The following is a 23634-nucleotide window of genomic DNA, read 5'->3' on the forward strand; positions in this document are numbered from 1 at the left end:
TGATGTTTATAAGAGCTAATGTGTCACATCCTACTATCAATTTGCCTCCACCAGAATTTATCCCTCCCTTGAATTTTCTTTAACAAAACATTACTCAAAACTACTTGAAAATACTCTCTTTGGCCTTATAAATATGTAGGATTATTTCTAAACTGCAACAGAGTACTTAGCATAGAGAACATAAGACAGAAGTTGGTTAAATTGACTCTGGATATGACTTTAAAAAATAGAAAGTATATTTTCAATGCTGGCAAAAATGAGTTGACAAGCATTTAAGAAAATAAATACATCTACTTTTCATTTCATTTTTGCAAGCATAAAAGGTCTTTTGCTTGAGACTACTCATCTATTTTCCATATTTGCTAACCAGAGGTGCTTACTTCATATTCAAATAACCAGTGATGGTTTTGTTTACAGGCACATTTACTCTTGCAACTACATCAGCATGATAGTGGTGTAAGGGTATTTTAAGTAAAAACAAAACAAAACAAAGAAATCAACAAAAATAAAACCACTATGAAGTAATTTATTAAATCATATATTTTATATGACTTATAATGTAAGTCATATATTATATAAATTTAAAAATACCCCTTTGTCCAATTCTTTATAAAAAGAAAATTTTATCAATTTAAAAGTTATTCCTAGGAAATATTTTATTCAGAGAAATAGCAAATATACTTTATATCCTAAGATTGACAAATATACCATCTAGTTGTCTTTTCTACCCATGATATATTTGTAAAACCAAGTGAAGTAGTGTTTCTGATAAAAGGCAACTTTATTTAAAACATCCATTCAAGTTTAAATTAGCAAATTTAAATGCCATTTAAATTAGTAAAGCTCAAAAAACCTGAGAACCTTAACTTCAAATAGATATAACTACAATTTTGGGGTCTTTTTTTTAGGGCCACACCCAGGGCATACGTAAGTTACCAGGCTAGGGGTCAAATCAGAACTGTAGCTGCCGGCCTATCCCACAGCTACATCAACACCAGATCCATGCCGCATCTGCAACATGCACAGAAGCTCATGGCAACACTTCATTGTTAACCCACTGAGCAAGGCCAGGGATTGAACCTCATGGTTCCTAGTCGAGTTTGTTACCACTGAGCCACAATGGGAACTCCCATACAATTTTAATATAAAGATACCAATGGTAATTTAAATGTAATAGACTGATTTATAGTTTCTATAAAATTTTAATTACTTAACAAATTATGTCTTGATGATTTTCATTTTTGCCATTTTTAGTAGATTTTTTCAGTTTTTCATCCTTACCGATTATTTCCTTACTTGTTTTAACGTATAAATAGCACTAAGTAAAGCTCTATTCTTGTAATCTATCCTCTGCATTAAAATAGAAATTTAATTGTATGTTTCCTTTAAAATTTACTTATGTCATCTATCCATTTTATAGTTTCCCTCGATTTCCCTTTGTTTTATCTAATTCATGAAACTTCATCCTTATCGATCATAAGATATGTCCATCTAAGCCAATTTCTAAATACTCCTATTGCTGTCACTTGCCATATATGCATTACCATTTGGGAGACAACCTAAAAGTAATATAGCCTATTCAATGAGTGAAATTCCAAGGTAACTGAGTATTCAATTTACTTTTCATGCCTAACTCCATTTGTTACTCTTCTCTCTATAGTCTATTTGGATTGGTCACTGTCCTTTATCTTTACATGGCAGAATCTTAAAAGAAATAAAAGCACCTAACTGTGAAATAACCACAGATATCTGTGAAGATTAGAATATGTTTGACTTAGAATTTTTGCTCCATTACTTCCTCACTCTGTGACCATGAAGAAGTTATTTAATGTACCTGAGTCTCAATTTTCACATCTTTCCATAGGGAAAATTTACACATGATTTCCAGGACACATGTGAGTAAAGTGCCCTAAACAAGGCCTAGCACATGGTAAATGCTCAATGAATTTTTAACCATCTTTTCCTTTTCTACTTAATTCTGTCATTCTATCATGTTTATTTTCTACTGTATTCTCCTTCCCTTCTTATCTCTTTCCTCTTGCTCATTATTGGCTGATGTCCAAAACAGACATCTCAATTTAGCAGTATATTTACCAATGGTAGAAAAACAAATCAGAATTAATTATGCCAACAGCAACATAAGTAACTGGCTTTTCATGAAGCTTCTTATGCTCCTTTTGTTTCCATCATAAGTTTATAGGCTTTAGAGTCAGAAATAATTTAGTTTGAATTGAAGTCCACCACTCATACTTGGTCTGTAACTTCCTGGTGATTTTTGTTCATTACCCTCTTTAAAACTGGGTTCTTCAAACAGGGAAGTGGAACTAAGACACAAATCATAAGTCATAGGGTCATTGTGAAAATAAAGTAGTAAATTCTTTTTTTTTTTTTTTTTTGTCTTTTTAAGGCCACAACCTCAGCATATGGAGGTTTTCAGGCTAGGAGGCAAATTAGAGGTGTAGCTGCTGGCCACAGCCACTGCAGTGTGGGATCCGAGCTGCATCTGCCACCTACACCACATCTCATGGCAATGCCGGATCCTTAACCCACCGAGCAAGGCCAGGGATTGAACCTGCATCCTCATGAATACCAGTCAGATTCGTTTCCCCTGAGACACAAAGGGTACTCCAAGTATGAAATTCCTAGTGCAGTACCTGGCAAATAGAAATCTATGAGGTAAGCATCACTCTGTGACATTTTTGCCCACTCTCTATAATAAAACTAGAAGTAGAAAAATTCCCCATTTCATAGAATCTATGACAAATTAATTACAAAAATGATAGTAATAAGTTTAATTGTAACTTCATAAGTCCCTGTGTTTAGTGGTTACCAGTTTGCTTTAGGAAATGTAGCCTGATCAAGCTAAACAGAATCACTAGAGCAGGGACACCACTCCTGTTCCTCACATGATTCTTTGGTTACAGCTACATAAGGTCAGGGAAACCATTGCTAAATTTTTTTGTCATTTTCTTTTTCAGAAAATAAAAATCAGGGTTTATAAACTACTTAGTTATTTGTAAATTCTTTTAAGTTACTGAGTATACTAAGAAAAAGAGATAGTATATACCTTAGAAGCTTATTCCAGAAAAGAAGTTTCACTTAATGTCTTGGAAGTAACTGCCATAAATGTAACACACTTAGTATACTCAACAAATACTAATGAAAACAAGATAATGAAAGTAAAAGCACAATCTTAGTTTAAAAGATCTATTCTCAGAAATGGCTTTTCAAGAGCTCTATTAGAATAAAATAAAAATTTCAGAAAAAATAAAGCCATAGTCTATAATCAAACAAATTTAAAGAAACAAATAGCCTGTTAAAGACAGAACAACTGAACTCTTCCAAGAATTTTTAGTTGAAAATACATGTTTTATGAATAACTGCTGGTGTAAAGGTCAAATTCAAACAGCATTATTCAAATGATTCTCAAAATAATAAGACAATTTTAAGACTTCTTTCAGATTTAAATTTGCGATGCAAAAGCAATGTAAAATAATATCAAGGAAGAACATGATGAATGATAAAAACATAACTTCTAAGAAAAGGAAGAAAAGCCAGCCCCTATATCTGAAAACAGCTGACCACCTCCATTATCGAAGATTTTTGGTTTTAGACAAAACCAAGGTTAAAAGCTTCACAAAGCACTCTTTCATTTGAGCTTGAAAAAAAAAAATGTAGATAAACACTGTGAAAATGATGAAAAATATATCAAAAATATAAAAAATCAAGTATAACTATAGTTAAAATGTCTGTACCAGAAAAAATACACTTAGCGAATTTCACATCCTCATAAGCCATTCAAAAGCAACTACGCTCAGCTAACAAAAACCTAATCATGATGTATCTTTTTGCCAAGTTCCAGACACATACGTACTGCTTTAGCAGACTCATTTTCTAATCAATACCAAATTGTCAGTATCTGTAAAATCCACTTATGCTATGATAATCAAAATTTTATGTACAAATACTTATTGAAATTACCAATACTAACAAATATTTACACAGAAAAGTGTCTTAAACATAAATTTATTGCTAAAGAAAACTCTTATTTGGGAATTAGTCTAATACCACTATGTACAAACACTACATTAAAGAACAATTACTAATTTAGAAGACAGAAAGGAATTTTTATTTATTATTCCCATTGATTACCAGTTCTAACTGTATTTTAATCTCTTCTATGGGATTTAAGTTGTATGCTAAAATTCATACTAATTACAGCCCAAAACACACTTGTTCCTTTAACTAATATAACAAACCCTAAAATCCTACAAAGGTGGACAATTTTAAAAGATATTTAAACTTACCCCATTTAATGGATATGTTTTCCATCCTAGCTCTCCCAGCACAGTTGTTGTATCAAGCAACACAACTGGAATCAAATAAACAAACAAAAAAACTTACATAAACTTCTCAATTGATATAAAGATGTATCAGCCATTTAAATCATTAATGTTAATTATCTTTACTATTACTCATTTTATTAGCTTTAATAAGTTGCATTACCTATTTTTAAATTATTTGTATATACTAAATATTAATATACAATACTAAATAATAAGTAAATATAAAAAAGCATAAGGTGGTTATAAATTAATTTTAAAACATGTAATTTGTGTTTAACAATGGTAAATGAAATAGATAATTGAATATTAGAACAAAGCCATTTTTAATAGCTAACTTTTAAAACTGACGAATGTTGGGGAAGTAATTAAGAAGATGTATGTGATCACCAGATGACCCATATGCTGGACCAGAGCAATGGGACGGAGGATCCTGAGCTCCTTCCCTGGCCTTAGAATGTACACTCTGCCTACCATCCTCACAGTGGTAGCTGTTGTAAGGACAGAGCCTTGAGAGAGTACGGTGCTATTGAATCCATCTGGACTATATAAAGGGACTGAATTAATTTGAGGCCTCTATGTAAACTTTAAGATTCTAGCCTTCAAGTGCAGAGACCCACTCATTTGGTGGTCACCCAAGACAAGCATTGCACATAACAAGGCTTAGTAAACCTGCCACCTACCAACTAGAGTGATATACCTCTTTCTTCAGTCTCTCTACCCTGCATGAGTACAGGGCCAGTTTGCAAACCAACAATGAAATAACCACCTTTGCTTTTCCCTCCATTTTCATAATATAGTCTTTTCACAGCATAGTAAAGAAACATTGTTAAAGCATGCCTCTATACTTTCTGTGTTATTAAATGCCCTTATTTATGATTGGTAAAGTATGAAAACAACTCATTTTTAATAAACCTCTATCTTTAAAGTGTAGATTACATTATTGTACGTGTTGGTGTACTTATTGCCAAGGGAGGCAAAAGCAAAAGTAAAAACTATGCACTTTTCTCCTTGACCAAAGGTAACTCATAATATGGCTGAAAAGACATACAAATAATCAGAACATATTCTGTTAAATTTTAAAATTGAAGGCTATATAATAGCTTAGCAGTTAAGTTAGGCTAAGGCTGGTAGGGCAGGTCTGGGAGGATTTCACAAAGGAAATGCAATTTGGGCTGAGCTAGGATGAGGGTGTCTTTAATCAGATGTGACAAGAAACAAATTTATTTTAAAATATCATCTGTAACGTAACTGAACCATGACTAAATCAGTTCTCAGTTGCCAGAGTGGAGAGTAGGAGTGGAGATTATTTGGGGGAATGAGGAGGATAGAAATGAGGCTAGAAACATAGATGAAGATCTCCCTGGGAGGATTTTTGTAGTATTTCCAGAAGGTTAAAGGGCAGGGTCCATGATTTGGCAGATCATTATTTTTAACTACTAACTCCAAGTCTCCCAGATGCCAGTAAGGTCATGGACCAAACTCGGAGAAACAATGCTTTGGTATCTCATCATGAGTTTTGGTTCTTCATCTAGTTAAGAAAGTGGAGTTTTTTATTCATAGTTTAAAAAAAATGCCATTGAAAGTGTGTTATTTGGCATCTGCTGTGTAATATCTATGGTAAAGATTCTGTGGGTTTTCTTATTTGAATGCCTGTAATACATATTATTGATTTTTAGTATGAAACTCTGCTTAAATTTCTACGATAAATGTTTTGTATTCATTGTAGAATATTCTTTTAGAGCTATGAAAATCTATTCATTAAACATACGTTTGTAAAAGTGGGCCATAATTCTTTAATTTTTTATTATGCAAAATTCTCAAAAAATATTTTAAAATGTAGAGAAAACAGTACAATAAACCATCATGTACAATCATTCTGCTTCAGTAATGACCAATAGCCAATCTCATTTCATCTATACATGTTTACCTACTCTCACTGCAAGATTTCTTTGAAGTAAATTTCTATAATCATACCATTTCATCTGCAAAAATGTTTGTATTTATGTCTAATACACTCTTTAATATAACTGTAGTATCTTAAATCATTACTATAAATAGTACAGATTCCTTAATGTCATCAAATATCCAGTTGGTGTTTAATATTCCTTTGGTCTCAACTTATTTTAACAGAAAATCAAGATAAAATGAGTTCTATAAAGAGGTCTTATTCCTCTTTTTTTTTTTCTTTTTAGTCTATAGCTTCCACCATTATCTTTTTTTAACTTAGATTTATCAAAGTATAATTTACTTACAATAAAAGTCACACTTTTAAAATGTATATTTCTGGGAATTTTGACAAACTCCTATATCCATATAACCACCACTACAACCAAGCTACAGAATATTTCCATCACCACCAAAATTTCCCTTGTGATCATTTATGGTGAATCCTTTCCCCACTCCAAACCCTGGCAACCATTAATCTGACGTTTGTCCTTATGGTTTTGTCTTTCGTATTGTCAAATGAATGAAATCATGCAATATGAAGTCTTCTGAGTATATTTTCTTTCACACAGTATAATACATCTGAAATTCATCTTTGTTGCTGTATCAATACACATACTGAACACTCAGTTCCTTTATACTGCTGAAAAGTATTCTATTACATGGAATTCCCTAGTTTTTGAATTTTCATGTACAGATTTTTATATAAACCTGTTCTTTCATTTCTCCACAGTAAATGGTGATAACTTGGTTGTATAAAAAATGCTTATTTTTTTTTTAAGAAACAGTCAAACTGGCTACAAAGTTTTACATTCCCATTAGGAAAATGTATTGTTTTTCCATTCCTCAACATCCTCACTGGAACCTAGTAATGTTCACCTTTTTTTTTTTTTTTTTTTTTTTTTAAAGGCATGCTACCAATTGTGCAATAGTTATCTCATTGTTTTAACTAGTCGGTTATTTTTTTTCATTACATGAAATCAAATTTACTTAAAAAATTTGTGCCATGATTGTTTTATCCCACATTTTAGATTTTCCTTATCATGAGATATCACTGAACACGTTCTCCCATTCCCTGAATTTTCTTTAAATTGGTAAATACATTCAGTGGCTTAACCACATCTAGGTTAATTTTATTTTTTTGTAAGATTACTTCAGTAGTGGTTTTTATAGTCCTTATATCAGAAATCAGGGAAGTCATTAATGTCTACTCACATCATGTCAAAAAGACTTGGGAACCAACTGGCATAGGTGTCTACTGGTCAAAAACAGATAATCTGATCATACATAAAATTAACAACTGTAGGGGACTAAACACTTCAAATATGCTTAAATCCATGCATTCATAATAACAAAATATACCTATTGATAACTTCTGCAGTACACTAGGAAACCACTATTTTAAAAACTGGTAAATAATCTGGAAAGAATAAAATGTTTCTTTCTTCTTTCTATATGAACTACTTTTGAATAAAGAAACAGTTAATGAAGGAACATTTATCTTGTTGCAATATTTCAGTTACTAAATGAAGGAATGACCAAATTAGATTATACCATTTTCTACTCTTAATGAATTACTATATTTAGCTAATGACTTCCAGTGCTGCTACTATCACATAGATAAAAGGACACATAAAGGGATAGAGCTTTTAAAAAGGCTCTCTTTATAGTTTCATTTATTCCATGTTAACATATAATTCTAGAAGTAAAACAAAGTACAAATGCATATATGAATGTATACACACAGACACACACACACACACACATACACATGCAAATACACAAAACATTATTTGATGGCCTCTGGGTTCACTTAGAGCAACACAAGTAATCTCACATATTAGAGAAAAAGCTGAGGATAACATTATAATAAATATTCAAAACTAAAGCTTGTTATTAAATAAATCTTATTTTACTTTTGGCATATATTATTGAAAGGAATTCAGAAGTACGTAATACCAGTATATACTTTTGGGAACTCAAAAGTTCAATGTTACTCATTTAACACACTTATATTTTTGGAATAATCAATATTTCCCTAACAGGTTGATAAAGTAATGATGCTAACTCAGTCACTGTAGGAGGTCTATATATTTCCTTCTTCAAGTAATTTCTACATTGTCCTATAATTGTTTCTTTTCTATTTTTTAGCCTTTTTTTTTTTTTTCCTGGGCACCACCCATGGCATATGGAAGTTCCTAGGCAAGGGGTCCAATTGGAGCTGTGGCTGCTGGCCTACAACACAGCCACAGATCTGTGGGATCCAAGCCACACCTGCGACCTACACCAGAGCTCACAGCAATGCAAGATCCTCAACTCACTGATCGAGGCCAAGGATCAAACCCACGTCCTCATGGATGCTAGTTGGATTCATTAACGCTGAGCCACAACAGGAACTCCTGCTTCTTTTTTTAAAATCCCCAATTTTATAGATGAGAAAGCTGAGGCTCAGAGAGGTTATGTAATTTTCCTTAAGATCACAAAGTGATTCCAACCAAGGAGACTGATGCTAGAATATTTAAAACCCTTAAACATTTTTTAAAAGTGTTTCCTTCTTACCTTTTAAGTTTGAATATAAAACTTCATTATTTTTTATGATTTTTGTAAACGCAGAGAAAAATCACTATTTATTTTACTAACTCCGAATCTTCATAAGTTTTTATCCTAGTATTCTTATAAATGGTCTCTACAGAAACTTTACTACTATTTTGTTATTGTTATTTCCCTAATACAATTTTTTTCTACTGTACATCATAGTGACCCAGTTACACATACATGTATACATTCTTTTTTCTCACATCATCATGCTCCATCATAAGTGACTAGACATAGTTCCCAGTGCTACACAGCAGGATCTCATTGCTAATCTATTCCAAAAGCAATAGTTTGCATCTATTAACCCCAAGCTCCCAATCCATCCTACCTCCTCCACCTCCCCCTTGGCAACCACAAGGCTATTCTCCAAAGTCCATGATTTTTTTTCTGTGGAAAGGTTCATTTGTGCCATATATTAAAATATTATATGGTATCACTTATATCTGGAATCTAATATACTATTACTATTTAAATCAAGGAGGTTATTGGAGTAGAAGGTTTAAAAAGCCCTAATATTGAAGTCTACAATGGAGTTTCTTTTTTATAAATTATTAATATTAATTAATTAATTTATATAATCATTTCATAAGTATATCTGAGTTGCTTGGTTTTTAATATTTATAATTTGTAAAATGTGAAATATATTTATTTCAAAACAAGCTAAAAGGGAAAATACATATATACCTACCACAGTATAGATCCTCAGGAAGAATTTTTTTATTAGCAGCTTTAAGAAACAATATTTACAATATTGCTTTATTTTCCTAATTAAGCTGCAATACCATTTAAATATTCATAAGAAATAAGAAAAATTTCAAATGTGCATTACTGACAAGTGAATGATGTATTGAATTTGGGCATAATAGAGGCAAACTATTGCCTTTGGAATGGATAAGCAATGAGATCCTGCTGTACAGCACTGGGAACTTTGTCTAGTCAGTTATGACTGAGAATGATAATGTGATAAAAAAAGAATGTATACATGTATGCGTAACTGGATCACCTTGCTGTATAGTAGAAAATTGACAGAACACTGTAAACCAGCTATAACGGAAAAAATAAAAATCATTATAAATGAAAAAAAGTATTGAAGTCAAAATAAACTTGAGAATTTTTTATTTTTAACACCATTACATGTGATAAAGATTTAAATTTTATCATCTGCTTCATATATAGAACCCACACAAATTCAGACTTTTCAGGCACACTAACTGCATTGGACCCAGCAAGGTGAGAGCTCCTCCTGCTGGCTTTCAATAAAAATTATCTAGTTCCTACCAGAGTGTGAAACACTGTAAATTTGTGAGGAAAAAAACACTATATTGACCAGACTTTATTTTTAATTTAATGGTAAGATCTTACTTATAGAAAGATTAATACCCACTATCTAGAGGGTACACATATAATCATTTATTCCTATCATAATAAATGAGAAATTAGATAACAAAAAAATAAATAGAAACAGTAGGTTGGTGGTATCAAAATAAAGTTTTTTTGTTTTTTTGTTTTTGTCTTTTTGCTATTTCTTTGGGCCGCTCCCACGGCATATGGAGGTTCCTAGGCTAGGGGTCAAATCAGAGCTGTAGCCCCCGGCCTACGCCAGAGCCGCAACAATGCAGGATCCGAGCCTCGTCTGCGACCTACACCACAGCTCATGGCAATGCCGGATCATTAACCCACTGAGCAAGGGCAGGGACCGAACCCGCAACCTCATGGTTCCTAGTCGGATTCGTTAACCACTGAGCCACGACGGGAACTCCCAAAATAAAGTTTTGAAAATTTTTATTTTATTTAATAAGTAACATAATGTATAGAACATATTAAGCTATGTACAATTTCCCTATTAATTTTTAGAAATAAATCTTTAGCATATAATACTTCTTCCTGAAAATATCTCAATTTATTAGTGCTACCGTTACTCATTCTTTTAGAGGTTATAAGAAAATTTTATTGCATTTTAAAAGAATATATCAAATGATAAAGACAAGGTTGATAGCACTGGATTAAATGTGAGAGTAAAGAGAACCTAAGATTAAAAAGCTCAAAGTTAATTTCTTCCCTTTGAATAATTTATTAGGTCTTTAGCTATATCCCTTTCAGTAAATTTAAGATATATTAATTTAAAAACAATTAGCATGTGGCTTATAGTATACAATGGAAGATCATCTTTATTCCAACTGCACAAATTCAAAAAAGAAGCAATTTTATATATTTACCATTTTGAAAAATTAAACAAGGAAGAGATCAATCAACCCAATAAGAAAATAGCTATTTTTTTAGGATAATTTGCTGTAAAAATTCACGTTAATGGCATGTGAATTGAGTCCAAAGATTTATCAATATTTTTAAAAGTCCAGACAGCAGTAAATACAGATTTGGGATTTTCTCCAAAAGACTGCATGCAAAGAAGGGCAACACATTTCTTCTTTGAATCATCCTATTTTAGAGCTTTTATTTTACAAATAAGGCCCAGAGAGATACAACAAGTTACTAAGTCACTTAGTAACAATAGAGACTTTTAATAGTCACTTAGTAACAATATAGTAGAGACTTTTAATAGTCAGTTCAATGTTCCACTGACTGTAATCCACTCTACCACCTCACAGCGCTAAAAGGGTAAAATAAAGGGAATACCTAAGGCACCATCACCAAGTATAATATCATCAGAAAATATTTCAGGAGTTCCCATCATGGCTCAGCAGAAACGAATTCGACTAGGAACCATGAGGATTTGGGTTCAATCCCTGGGCTCACTCAGTGGGTTAAAGATCTGGCACTGCCCTAAACTGTGGTGTAGGTCGCAGACGAGGCTCGGATCCAGCGTTGCTGTGGCTGTGGCGTAGGCTGGCAGGAACAACTCTGATTAGACCCCTAGCCTGGGAACCTCCATATGCCACGCGTGCAGCCCTAAAAAGACAAAAGGCAAGACAAAAAAAAAAAATTCAAATTACAGATTTAGATACATAAACAAATATGTATCTGTCTATCTACATATAGCAGTAGTGTATTTCAATGTCATCCTGTTTAGATACTGCTTTAAATTAACATTCAGGTTACCACATTAACTAATGTTTTGATATAACTGCACATGCTTGATTGATAAAAATCACATTTTTAACTTTCAGATACTACAGGCCTCTATGCTCAAACAGAGTCAGAATCAATTTATAATTCCTAAATCGAACATAGACTGATTTCAGTAAACATAGGAATTATTAAATTTGCCAGTATACAGAGGGACATACCAGGGGAAAACTTACATTTCCCAAGAGAATCACTCTTTCTTAAAAATAATGGAAATTATTTTTATCTAGAAACCAAGATAACTGTTCATTAAGTATACTTATATCATTTTGTTTTATCATAGAGTTCTCATTTCATTTGTAACTTTTTTTTTTTTTTTGTCCTTTTTGCCTTTTCTAGAGCCACACCCGCGGCACGTGGAGGTTCCCAGGTTCGGGGACTAATCGTAGTTGTAGCCGCTAGCTTACGCCAGAGCCACAGCAACGCGGGATCCGAGCCACTTCTGCAACCTACACCACAGCTCACAGCAATGCCGGATCCTTAACCCACTGAGCAAGGCCAGGGATCGAACCCACGACCTCATGGTTCCTAGGTTCCTAGACAGATTCGTTAACCACTGAGCCACGATGGGAACTCCTTGTAAATTGTTTTTTAATATAAATGTTCATTACTATTTTTTTCTATTTCATATGAGATAGAAATCTCATCTGAAAGATAAGGTAATATGAGCAGAGACATTAAACAGCTTTCTCAAAATCAGTGAATAAAATCAAGTCTAGAACATTTGAACTCATAACCTTCAGCTTTCTACTATATTGGAAAATTATATCTTTTTCAGAAAACATCTTCAAACATCTGTCTCTCTCCTTTCTAGGAAACAAACCCCTCTTTTTTTGGTTCTGATGGAAAAATAGGGTATAATAACCAGAAATTATTATTATTTTTTTTTATCACCACCTTAAGTGAAAAAAAAGGGGAAAAAATTCAAGCTGGTTGGCTATTTAGAAGGCATGTTATACCACTGAGTAAGAATTGCCATTGAAAACCTTAATCAAATAATGAATGGTTAATAGCTGATTTAAAATATAACTAGTAATGTTCATCCTCACTTCCACAGCTTCCTATTTTGCTCAAAAGAATCTCTATATCATTATCCTACTTGCACAGCTTTATTTGACTCAAACTTTCTATTTCTAAAGCCTGCCACTACAAAGGAGGGCAGAGACCACAGAGACCCAAGGATAACCCAGGTATGGATATAATCCATCACAAGGTCACCAAATGATAGTTCACTCTGGGCTCTGGAACAAGGTCATTAAGACTTAACAGTGAGTAATCCCCAAGTCATGCTTTCCCCATCAAAGTATTTAGTTATCTCTATGGCTAAAAAAATAAAATAAAAATAAAAAAAATAAAAGGAAAAGGAATTTGGCATATTCCAAATTAATTGCTATACATAAGTCTTCCATTTTGACATCTTCAGCACTTTGATCTACAAAAGAACTAAGTACCTTCATTAGGACAAGTATTATCCATTTGCTTCAATTACATAGAGCTTTTACAGGCAGAAAAAGACTGCTTGCCTTTAGCCTCAGATTTGCTTAGACTCATAATTTATTTTTAAAAGTTAAAATTTTCTCATATCTTACAGAAACATACATTTATTACATATTCTCCACTTAGCCCAAACCACTGAACCTCATCACCATCAACCTCATAGCATCAGAGAGGCTTCTTGTATTTCGAGTTCTTTCCTTTCTTACATTGTTCACTTGTCATACATGGGTTTTGGATACTTCCCTTTAAAAAAAAAAATGAAACTTGAGGCCTGAAATGTGCTTAAATCATTGTTTTTTATAGCTCTAGTAAAAGATTATGAATATTTATTCTAAAGTCTTATCTACAATATAATAGCAATCTCAATGCAAAATCATTTCTATATAATGGAAGCAAAGTCTAAACAACCTATTGAAACCCTTAGTTTAAAATTAAACAATAGTGGCTTTGCATTTAGAAGGAAAAAACGACTTTAATGTAATCTAAGAAAAAACTTTGAGTGAAAAAAAGAATCTTTTTTCCTTGAAAACAGAAGGAATTTTTTTTTTTGCAATGTTGTTGTTTTCCCCCATTAACACTTACAAGAACATAAGGGAAATAGGTTTTGACTTCCTCCATTAGGACACATGAAGTCACAAAAATGGTATTTGAATTTATATAAGGACATTTCAATATTATTTCAATAAACATTAATTGAGTCTCTGTTACATCTAGAATCTACATTAATTACTGCATGATATAGAAAATTTATAATATACAATATCTACCCAAGAGGATTATCTGGTGTTATTTTTTCATTCCCACTCTCAGGATTTTTGTGTCAACCCACATGCCATAGTTTATTCAAACATGTAAATCGAAAAACAGATTAAGATGTCCTTAGTCAGAAGGTACAGAAGAGGAAAGGCTGCAACTATTTGGTAGAATGTGTAGAACTAAATCACTATGCTAAAAGGGCAGACACCCAATAAGCACTTCAAAACTACCATCAAATTTGTTGGTAATTGGACCACTTATCTTAGTTCCTATAGAAGTGTCAATAAATGAATAGATTATAGAAATACATCCCAGTAGACAAAAGGAAGGGAAATAATAATTTTCTATCTGAAGGATACTCTCTTCCAAAGTGATATCAAATATAAAATATAGCTGCTAATTTGTCAAGAGGTAGAGTGTTTTTCTTATAGTTGGAGATTAAAAAAAAAAAAAAAACACTAAACTTGATCCCCTTGCTGTACGGTGGGAAAAAATTAAAAAAAAAAAATTGAACTTCAATGCATAACTCATGCCTTATACAAAAATTAAAGTCAAAATGATTTCTAAATGAAAACATAAAAATATGAAGCTTCTAGAAAAAAACTCTAGCTGAAAATTTGTACGCATTTATAATAAAAATAATTGTAATATAAAAAACACTAAACATTATCAGAAGTAAATACTTTCTAATCTGTTTTGTCAGAAATAAAATGTTATCAAGTAAAAATAGTAATTATATTGTAAAAAGTTTGAAAAATATGTTAAAAATCTCTGAAAAGACAATATTCTTATTATTGTTCACTGAAATTACAATAAAATAAAGATATAATAATCAATATTAGGATAGTATAGCTTATTTTGTACAAACAAAAGTAAAATAAAAGTTTCCTTATTGTTTCATGGGTCATAGTTGTCTCTCCTTTGCCCTTTGAATTTCTTTTATTAAATGATCCACTCAAAGAGTTTTCAAGACAGATCTAAGGACAATGACATATTTTTTTTGTAGATTTTCCATCCCCTTCAACAGCTGATTCCAGAAATATTATCCACATTCTAGCTTCTTTAGTCTCTAAAGCAAGTAGAGCTAAAGTCCCAATTCTGAAGACTCTTCTCTTAAGCAACTTACTAAACTATTTATAAACACTAATATTTCACAGTCAGCTGCTAATAAAACATGGTTTTCAGGTCATGAAACTGGATAATCTGTTCATGCAATAATACATATTCTACTGCTGCCAAAGAATAAATTAAATAAAACTGTAATTTTTAAAAACTCTTTACTGTAATTTCAACATCCCTGACTACCTAAAGAATGTGTGTTGTCTTCTGAATCTCTAATGCGAACTGTTCTAAGGATCTTGTTGAATAACACTTCCTGTGAAACAGAGTAGTCTATAATGAGAGAAATGGGCAAGAAAAATTTGAAGACAAATAAAATATTAAGACAACTGGTTGTCATATCATTTACACATTAAACAGCTTTTTAGCATAATTATTTTATAAAGTCATGAGAACTATGTAGGACAACTTCCTACTGGAAACTACTGAGGAAATGACAGAGTAAATTCAATGCCATATTTGGAGGCACATGAACTGCAAGACAGCTGATCTTTTGTGGCATATTTCTGTTCTGCAGAGTCGTCAGGAGGAAGAATGGTTTATAAATGAAGCATTTTCAAATATGACCTATGCCAATAACAGCGTGGCTTCAGTATACAGAAAATAATGACAGATGGAAGCTTTATTATTGGCAGAAAAGAGAAAAGAAAAAAATACTTTTATTAAAAAAAAGCAGGCATTATTATCATCTCCCTGCAGGGAAAGCAAATCATTGAATGCTACTATCATAGTGTTTATCAACAGGATCCTGTGTGATAAAGTAAATGCAATATAAATGACAACGACATTTTAACATTTAGGCAAAGAGAGAATATTTTATCCAATATGAATTTCCCAAGTATAATTACACATAAGAAAGCAGATGCAGACTTTCATAAGACCTTGATTAGTTTTAATTTACTGATTACCCAAAACACAAATGATGGTAAGAAATGTAAAATGCTGAAAAACTCTTTCGGTGAAGTTTTCAGGATCCAAATTCCATCCTTAGCTTTCATGGCTAAGAAGCTCAATATTTATTCTTCCAACAAGCAGGGATCATATTTTAGGAGACTAAATCTTGCTAATCAGGCATACTAGAAACTAATTTATAAATGAGAATGATGATTTATTCACAGATGATTTGTCTTCTCAGGGAATCTCCTTCCCTACAGGTAAACATCAAGAGACCAAACTGCAGAGCAAACATTTCTAGGAAAGTACTAAATTACTGAAAAGGAGTAACCCCATTTTACTTTTTTAAACTCTCTATTTATTATTTCTATTTATGAAACAAAGACTTTTATCTGCCCATTTTAAGCTCTTAACATTGAATAGTGCTGAAGTAACACTGAAAATTTTCCTATTTAAATTGTTTTTCAAGTGTATGTACTGCCAACTACAACTTTGGCATTTCAAATACCAAGGAATATTATAGTTTCCACAGTTACTGCCTATTTGATATTGGATAAATTTTGAAAGGCCCTATTTTTCTTTTTTGGAAAGAAAATACGTTCTATCCACAGACCCTCTTTAATTACAAAGCAGTATGTATTTTTTTCTCCCAAAAAGAGTCTTACATGTGAGTAAAATAAATCCCAATTAATGAGTCAGTTTTATATGGTTTTAAATAAGGACAGAGGGTAATATTTGCTGATGATGTGGGAAAGAATCTAAACAATTAGGAATGGTGTCCACAATTAGTTGGACAGATTGATTCTGTCTTAGGTTGTTCTTTACAAAGGTAAATGCACTGCAGTCCTTTTATTGACAAAGAATGAAAAGAGATTAAAAATGAAAAAACACTGATTTCTCAATGTAAGTAATTTCTGAGAAACTTAATTTCCTCCTTTCTCAATGATTTTATTTCATCATATAATCAAAAACTGCCATATTTTGAGTAATGTAAAATTGTACATTATTCAGAAATCTGTTCTTTCTTGTATTCTCCGTCTACGCTTTCACAGAAAACTTATCCTTTTGGGTATTTAAACTATTATTTCAATGCTGTTAATCTTCACAATAGTATCTCCAACATAAACATCTCTCTTATGCTTTAGACACAATTCAGAAGCCCCTTGTTGGTTTCCAAATTGGTCCCAGTACACAGGGGGCAAGAAGCACCAAACGAAAGAGGCAGACCACTCCAGATTGATAGGTAGTAGGTTTTAATAGACAAGGGAATGTACATATGAGGCTTGTCTTGGGCAGTCAGAAGATGAAAAATCTCCACACCCACTGGAGATTTCAGAGGCTTCAACTAGGTACAGTCATACATTCCATCCAGATGATCTCAACCACACCCTACTCTCTGAAGGCTATGTCTTTGGAACAGCTCTTACTATGTGAATGGTCAGCCAAACTGTACATTTCAAGGATGGGGGGGTATGAATCTCTCATTGTCTAGGTCCATGTTCTCAATTACCTCCTCCAACACTCTTCAAACTTAACACAACTCCATCCAAACTCATTATTTCCCCATGAATATGTCTCAACCTCTGATTTTCCAAAAGTTACTGGTATCCAGAATCTGCACAAGTGCACAGATTAGGAACCTATACCCAATCCTTGACTCTACCCTCACTTCCCAACTACCAGTTTGCAAACTGTGTATGTTACAGGTAGAATAATGGTCTCTCAACGTTGTTCATGTCCTAATCCCAGGAACCTATAGACATGTAACGTGACATGTCAAAGGGAAATTAGGGCTGCAGACGGAATTAACATTGTAATACTCTGACATTAAAATAGGGGACTATCTTATCCTAGGTTTTCTTGGGGGCTAGCCACTGGAGTAACAAGGGTATTTAAGCATAGAAGAGAGTCAAAGATTTGACTACAGAAGAAATGAACAGAGAGGTGCAACACCACAGGCTTGAAGATGGAGGAAGGCAGCCATGAGCCAAGGAATGTGAACAGCCTCCAGAAGGTGGAAAGGGCAAGGAAATGTATTCTCCCCTAAGAGCCTCCACAAAGGAAGACAGCCCCACTGACACACTGATTTTAGCCTAGGGAGACTCATGTCAGATTTATAACCTACAGAACTGTAAAGATGCATCTATGTTGTTGAAGACCCTAAATCTGGGGTAATTTGTTACAACAGCAATAGAGAACTAATACAGAACTGCCTAGATCATCTTCACATCTATCAGATTTTATATTCTCTACCTATTTTATCTCTCCACTAGATAAGGTCCCTTGGTCTTATTTCTTTCATTTAACTTCCACGATACAGCATCAGTGATCTGCCTAAAATTCAAATCTGATTTCTCCATTCTCTGTTCAAAATCCTCAATAATTCTCCTTATTACTTATAAAATTCTCCCAAAACACTTGCTTCAAATGTGCACTTATTTCTTCATTCTAACCATTCTACCAGATTATGAGTATAAAGGTGAATCAAAATAAACATAACCCCTGCATTCAGGATTATTATAATCTAATGTGAAAAAGAGAAAATAAAGAGAAACTCTAAAATAAATATATAACTATGCATTATACTAAATGCTATGAATCTAATTTGTATTTCAGGCTCATGGAAAGCCTCTAGAAAGGAAGACATAATTAGAGTTGAGCTATTCTCTATATCCCTTTTAGATTCATGATCTGAATTATATAACAATGTTCAGATAAGACATAAAATAAAATACTGCTTAACTAGTTTTAGCTCAGTATTTCCCTCATTTTTTTTTTGCACTAAAATCTCTTTCCCACTGAATATGTACTAACATTCTACGGTAAATTTTTCAAGACAACAAAGAATGGCAACTGTTGCCTTACAAGGTATACTCTGAATTCCTTTCTATCGCATGCAAGACCCTTCTTGGCTTGGTCCCATCTAGGAAGATGGGACTCTGTCCTATTTCTCCCTATTTCTTTGCAGCACCCCATCTTCACCCTACATTACTCTGATATACTACTGGTAATCCTTAAACTTACCTTGCCTTTCATCTCTCTTTCATGCAACTCCTTTCTGATGAGTATACTCTCAATCTTTTGGTCCCATAAGAAGACTCTTACTTTAAGTCATCACTTACAGCTTAACCTAAATGTGATTTCCTCCATAATTCGCCCCTGTAAAACAGAGATGCTCTTATTCTTAATCCCTACTAAAATGTGTACATACTTCACTAACAGTAATTATTTTACTTTATTTCACCACCAAGTATGTATTTCTTCCTGTAATTGTTCTCCCACAGGCTCTAAGTATTTTGAAAGCCAGAACTATATATTTTCATTTATAGACTCTTCCACGAAATTGTTTTTTAAAAATGAATAATTTGGAGTTTTCTTGTAGCCCAGTAGGTTGAGGATTCGGCATTGTCATCACAGTGGTTTGGGTTGCTGCTCTGGCGCAGGTCCAATCCTTAGCCAGGAAGTTGCACATGCCCTGGAGCATGGCAAAAAAAAAAAAAAAAAGGAATGACTGAATAGAACAATAAAATAAAAATAATCAGGTGAGAAATTTAGGATAACTAAATACAGATAACTCTGAAATTAGAAAAGGCTCAAAATGTCAAACTCAGAACACACAGAAAAGAAATAAAGATAATTTCAGGAACTGCAAAATACTGGGAAGAATACATTTGAGAGGGAGTAGTTAAGATCTGTGATTATAAATCTTGTGTATAAATAATAATATAACTTTATGATCTATCAGATTCTGTCAAAAGAAATTACTACAACAAAGTCAAAACACTGGCAAAACCATAGTAATAATCCTGAAATCCTGATCATATGGGGAAGAAAAAAAAAAAAAAAACCTACTGAAATTAAATCATTATTTAAGCAAAAGAAATTTCAATGGGAACATGGTAAGGGAGATTTTTCTATCTATAAGATAAAGTATATTTGAAGTAGTCTTAGGCATTTTTTTCAGATTAGAAATATATGTTTATATATATAATTCTATATATTTTTATATATTTATATATATATAATTTATATAATTTCCTTATATTTGAGTGTATTCTTTCATATTACATACATGTATTAACAGGAAGAACCATCTACCCAGAATAAAATAAATCAGTGGTGCTCTGGACAAAGAAAACAGTCAATGTATTAGAGACACTGAAGGTGGAGAATGGCTAAGAAAAGGAACATCAGATAGTATTAAAAAGCATTTTAAAAGAGCTACAGAAGTGACTACAACATCTTTGAAGTTAAATGTAGGGACCCTACTGATTTGACACTTTCATCTTGAAGTGGCCAGAATGATTCCTTTTATAGAGCCCCTTTTGACTGAGTTTTCATATAAATTCAAACTTTTAACAAAGTTATTTTTATTAGATACTAGATATATTGAAACTTCAGAAAATAAGACAGAATATTAACAAAGCTTCACACCTATTATTGCCTTGGGATATAGTTATAAATTTTGATCATGTGCCTTTGTTCCTTAGAAGAACAAACTATGAATTTATGGAAGTATAGAAGCCCCTATATAATTAAGATTTCACACTGTTACTGGGGAAAGGGTCCTCATTTTTCTAAGCAGGGGAGTCACACTGACAGTAACCAGCAATATGAAGGTTACTCTGACCATAGAGTCAGTGGCAATTATTTCACATACTCTCCAATATAAAGGCAATGATATCCTAGTAATCTTGCTTACAGAGAAATGATATATTAAAACGGTGTTAGCTCAAAGGAGTTCCATAATGCAATTATTAAATAAATATTTCTTTCTAAAGCTCCAAACCCAGGTAAGGAAACTACTGATGTAAGAAACACTGACAAACACAGTCACTGGCCTCCTCTTCCTCACCTTTGTCAATCACCTATTGAGTACTTAGTAAACCCAAGAACTATGTGAGGCAAGCAAGTAAATATGGAAAAGAGGGGAACAGGCTGGTGGACAGCAAACCATTTTGCATTAGGAAGTATATTTTGAGATGAAAAAATTATTTCAAATTCTAACTATAGGATAGCTGAGAACATTTAGGAAACTGACCCAAACTAGTGAAACTGAGTGACTTAAGGAGAAAATTATGAATTCATCCTGTGCAGAAGATTAAATTTCAAATAACCCTCCCTTAACACAGTACTGGACTCATGTTGATAAGAACTGAAATTTCTGTATTTTCTAAAAGATTAATATTCTTACTGCTTCAGGCCAATTCCAAAATGTCACACATTATAATGAAAAGTTCCTACCATAACACCATAAATAATGATGAAACTAAGCTCAACATTTGGTCAATTTAAAAACAATACACAACTTGTACGTATGCATTTACTACCTATGCCTTTATATACCTACATTTCTTTTGAAGGTGGTATTTACTCAAATATTACGTAAGTTCAAAAGAAATTCTTCCTTTCATATGATTAAAAAGATGACTCAGTTCTCAAGCCTCTCATGATGGCTCATGGGCTATGAGGATACAGGAAAAAAAGTGTGTGTAACATATTGTTTTTATTCAGCATACTGATTTAAGTCTCAATTAATGATTTCATTGTCTCTATAACTCCTAAACAATAAAACCAAGGAAAGTATATAATCAGAGATTAATCTGAGAATTGAGATACTAGTAAGAATAACCATAGTCAGTGTTCTAGTGCCTCCAATGAACAAAACCTCTTAAAATACTCTAGGCTAATATTTACTTTATCCCAGTGTATACTATACATTACATATTCATAAGAACACCCATCAGTTTATAGTAAAACATTAATAAAACAATTTTTAAATCACTATTATAACCCAATCAAATAATTTTAGGTTTCTTTTCAATAAGTTTTTGGGCTAGCAATGATTAGCTGTCTCAAAAATTCTCAGCAAATCTCAGGTGAGCAATATTATGCTTCTATGTTCCTGCAGAATCTTGACGTTCATCTCTCAAGCCTTTTTTTCTCAGCACTACATCCTTCAAACTTACTGTTCCAGGCACTACTGAATTTATTTCATGTTCTCTAAAATATCAAATTCTCTGAGCCCTCTCACAAAGTAACATTCTCACATATTAGAAAATACCTACACGTGGTCTCAGCTTGACAGCTCTTATTGGAAGTTTCTTCTGATATCTTTTACTTAATGTAGGGAAGTGTCATGTTTAATGAGCCTCTTCAGACTAATGCATGTACCACAGCAAAAAAGCATGACTTTACGGTAACTATTCAATCATTTATCTCCCGGAGGAGGCTAAATTTCCTAAGTTTAGGGACCTCAGTGACCTTGTTTATCAACTTTTTTCTAAGACGTAGCATATGACCTATCAGAAGGCTATTGATGTGGTTAGATGAGAAATGATGGTAGTGATGGCATAAAGAATTCTTCCAACTGATCAAGGCCACAGTGAATTCTCCCCGCCTCCTTAAATTAGCTTAGTATATCTAGCTACATTTTGCTTCTCACTGGAAACTTACAATATGTCAGTTTATATTTTTATAGATAACTTCATATTACAGATGAGGAATATGGGACCCAGTAATATTAGAAGACTTATTAAAGATAATTCAGGTAATTAGTGCTACCACTACATTAGAATCCATCTGTCTCACCAATTTTCCTACTATACTATAAAATTTCATTTCCATAACTAATGTTTGTGATTCTAGAGGGCAACCAGACATGCATCTTCCATAAGTAGCTCACACAGAAGTTAAGGGAGTATTGATTATATTAAGTAATGATTTCATTGAACGAACTCGACTTTAATTTTATTTATATTTTAATTAATGGATTCATTCATTTTATTAATTGTATGTATTATTTAAATTTCTGTCACTCTCCTTCAAAAAAATTTCTATGACCTAGTTTTATCCCATCCTCCAATGAAAGCTCAGGCAGGTACATTATTTTGCCATGTCTTCCTAGTCATAATACATTGTATTTCAAAAATTATGAATATTTGAAGAATATACATACAACTTTGTACTTCTCCATCAATTTGATTTTGCTTAAGGCCTGGAAGCATGCAGTAGGGAAGAAGTATGTGTTCAGATTCTCTTCATAAGCTGACATTCACTGGCTGCTATTTCCAACTTACCACGGTCAAGCTGAGTGATTAAGCAGAGAAGGGTACAGTTTTTCATGATTAGTTTAGGTGTGATCTGTCTTTGGTGCTCTCTGGGACTGGAAGATAGTCAAAGATATTATACTCTGTGACCATTTTAAGAAAACGTTCCTGTTGGAAAACTACAACTCTGGAAAAAAAAAAAAGTGTCTCCTCAAGTTAATTATTTCCAACTTCCTCCTCAGCTGTGAGATAGCATCCCACCAGGAAACTATTTGAACATTTGAGGCAGTATTCTTTCCAAAGAGTTTCAGGACATAAAATTAAATAATACATAAAATTAACAAAATGAA

At 32.7% G+C, this 23634-nt stretch overlaps 1 protein-coding gene across 11 annotated transcripts in view; it reads right to left on the reverse strand.

Moving 5' to 3' along the window:
• Window positions 1–23634, reverse strand: part of EPHA6 (EPH receptor A6) — an 876888-nt gene that overhangs the window by 806568 nt on the left and 46686 nt on the right. For all 11 annotated transcript variants that reach the window (XR_002337953.1, XR_002337952.1, XM_021070704.1 and 8 more), the window contains exon 2: window positions 4308–4372. Coding sequence is in view for 8 of the 11 variants with exons in the window: in XM_021070704.1 (XP_020926363.1) it covers window positions 4308–4372 (65 nt within the window). In the remaining 3 variants the exon portion in view is untranslated. The remainder of the gene's footprint in view (window positions 1–4307; window positions 4373–23634) is intronic.

Source organism: Sus scrofa, chromosome 13 (genome assembly GCF_000003025.6).
Source record: "Sus scrofa isolate TJ Tabasco breed Duroc chromosome 13, Sscrofa11.1, whole genome shotgun sequence".
Taxonomy (NCBI): Eukaryota; Metazoa; Chordata; class Mammalia; order Artiodactyla; family Suidae; genus Sus; species Sus scrofa.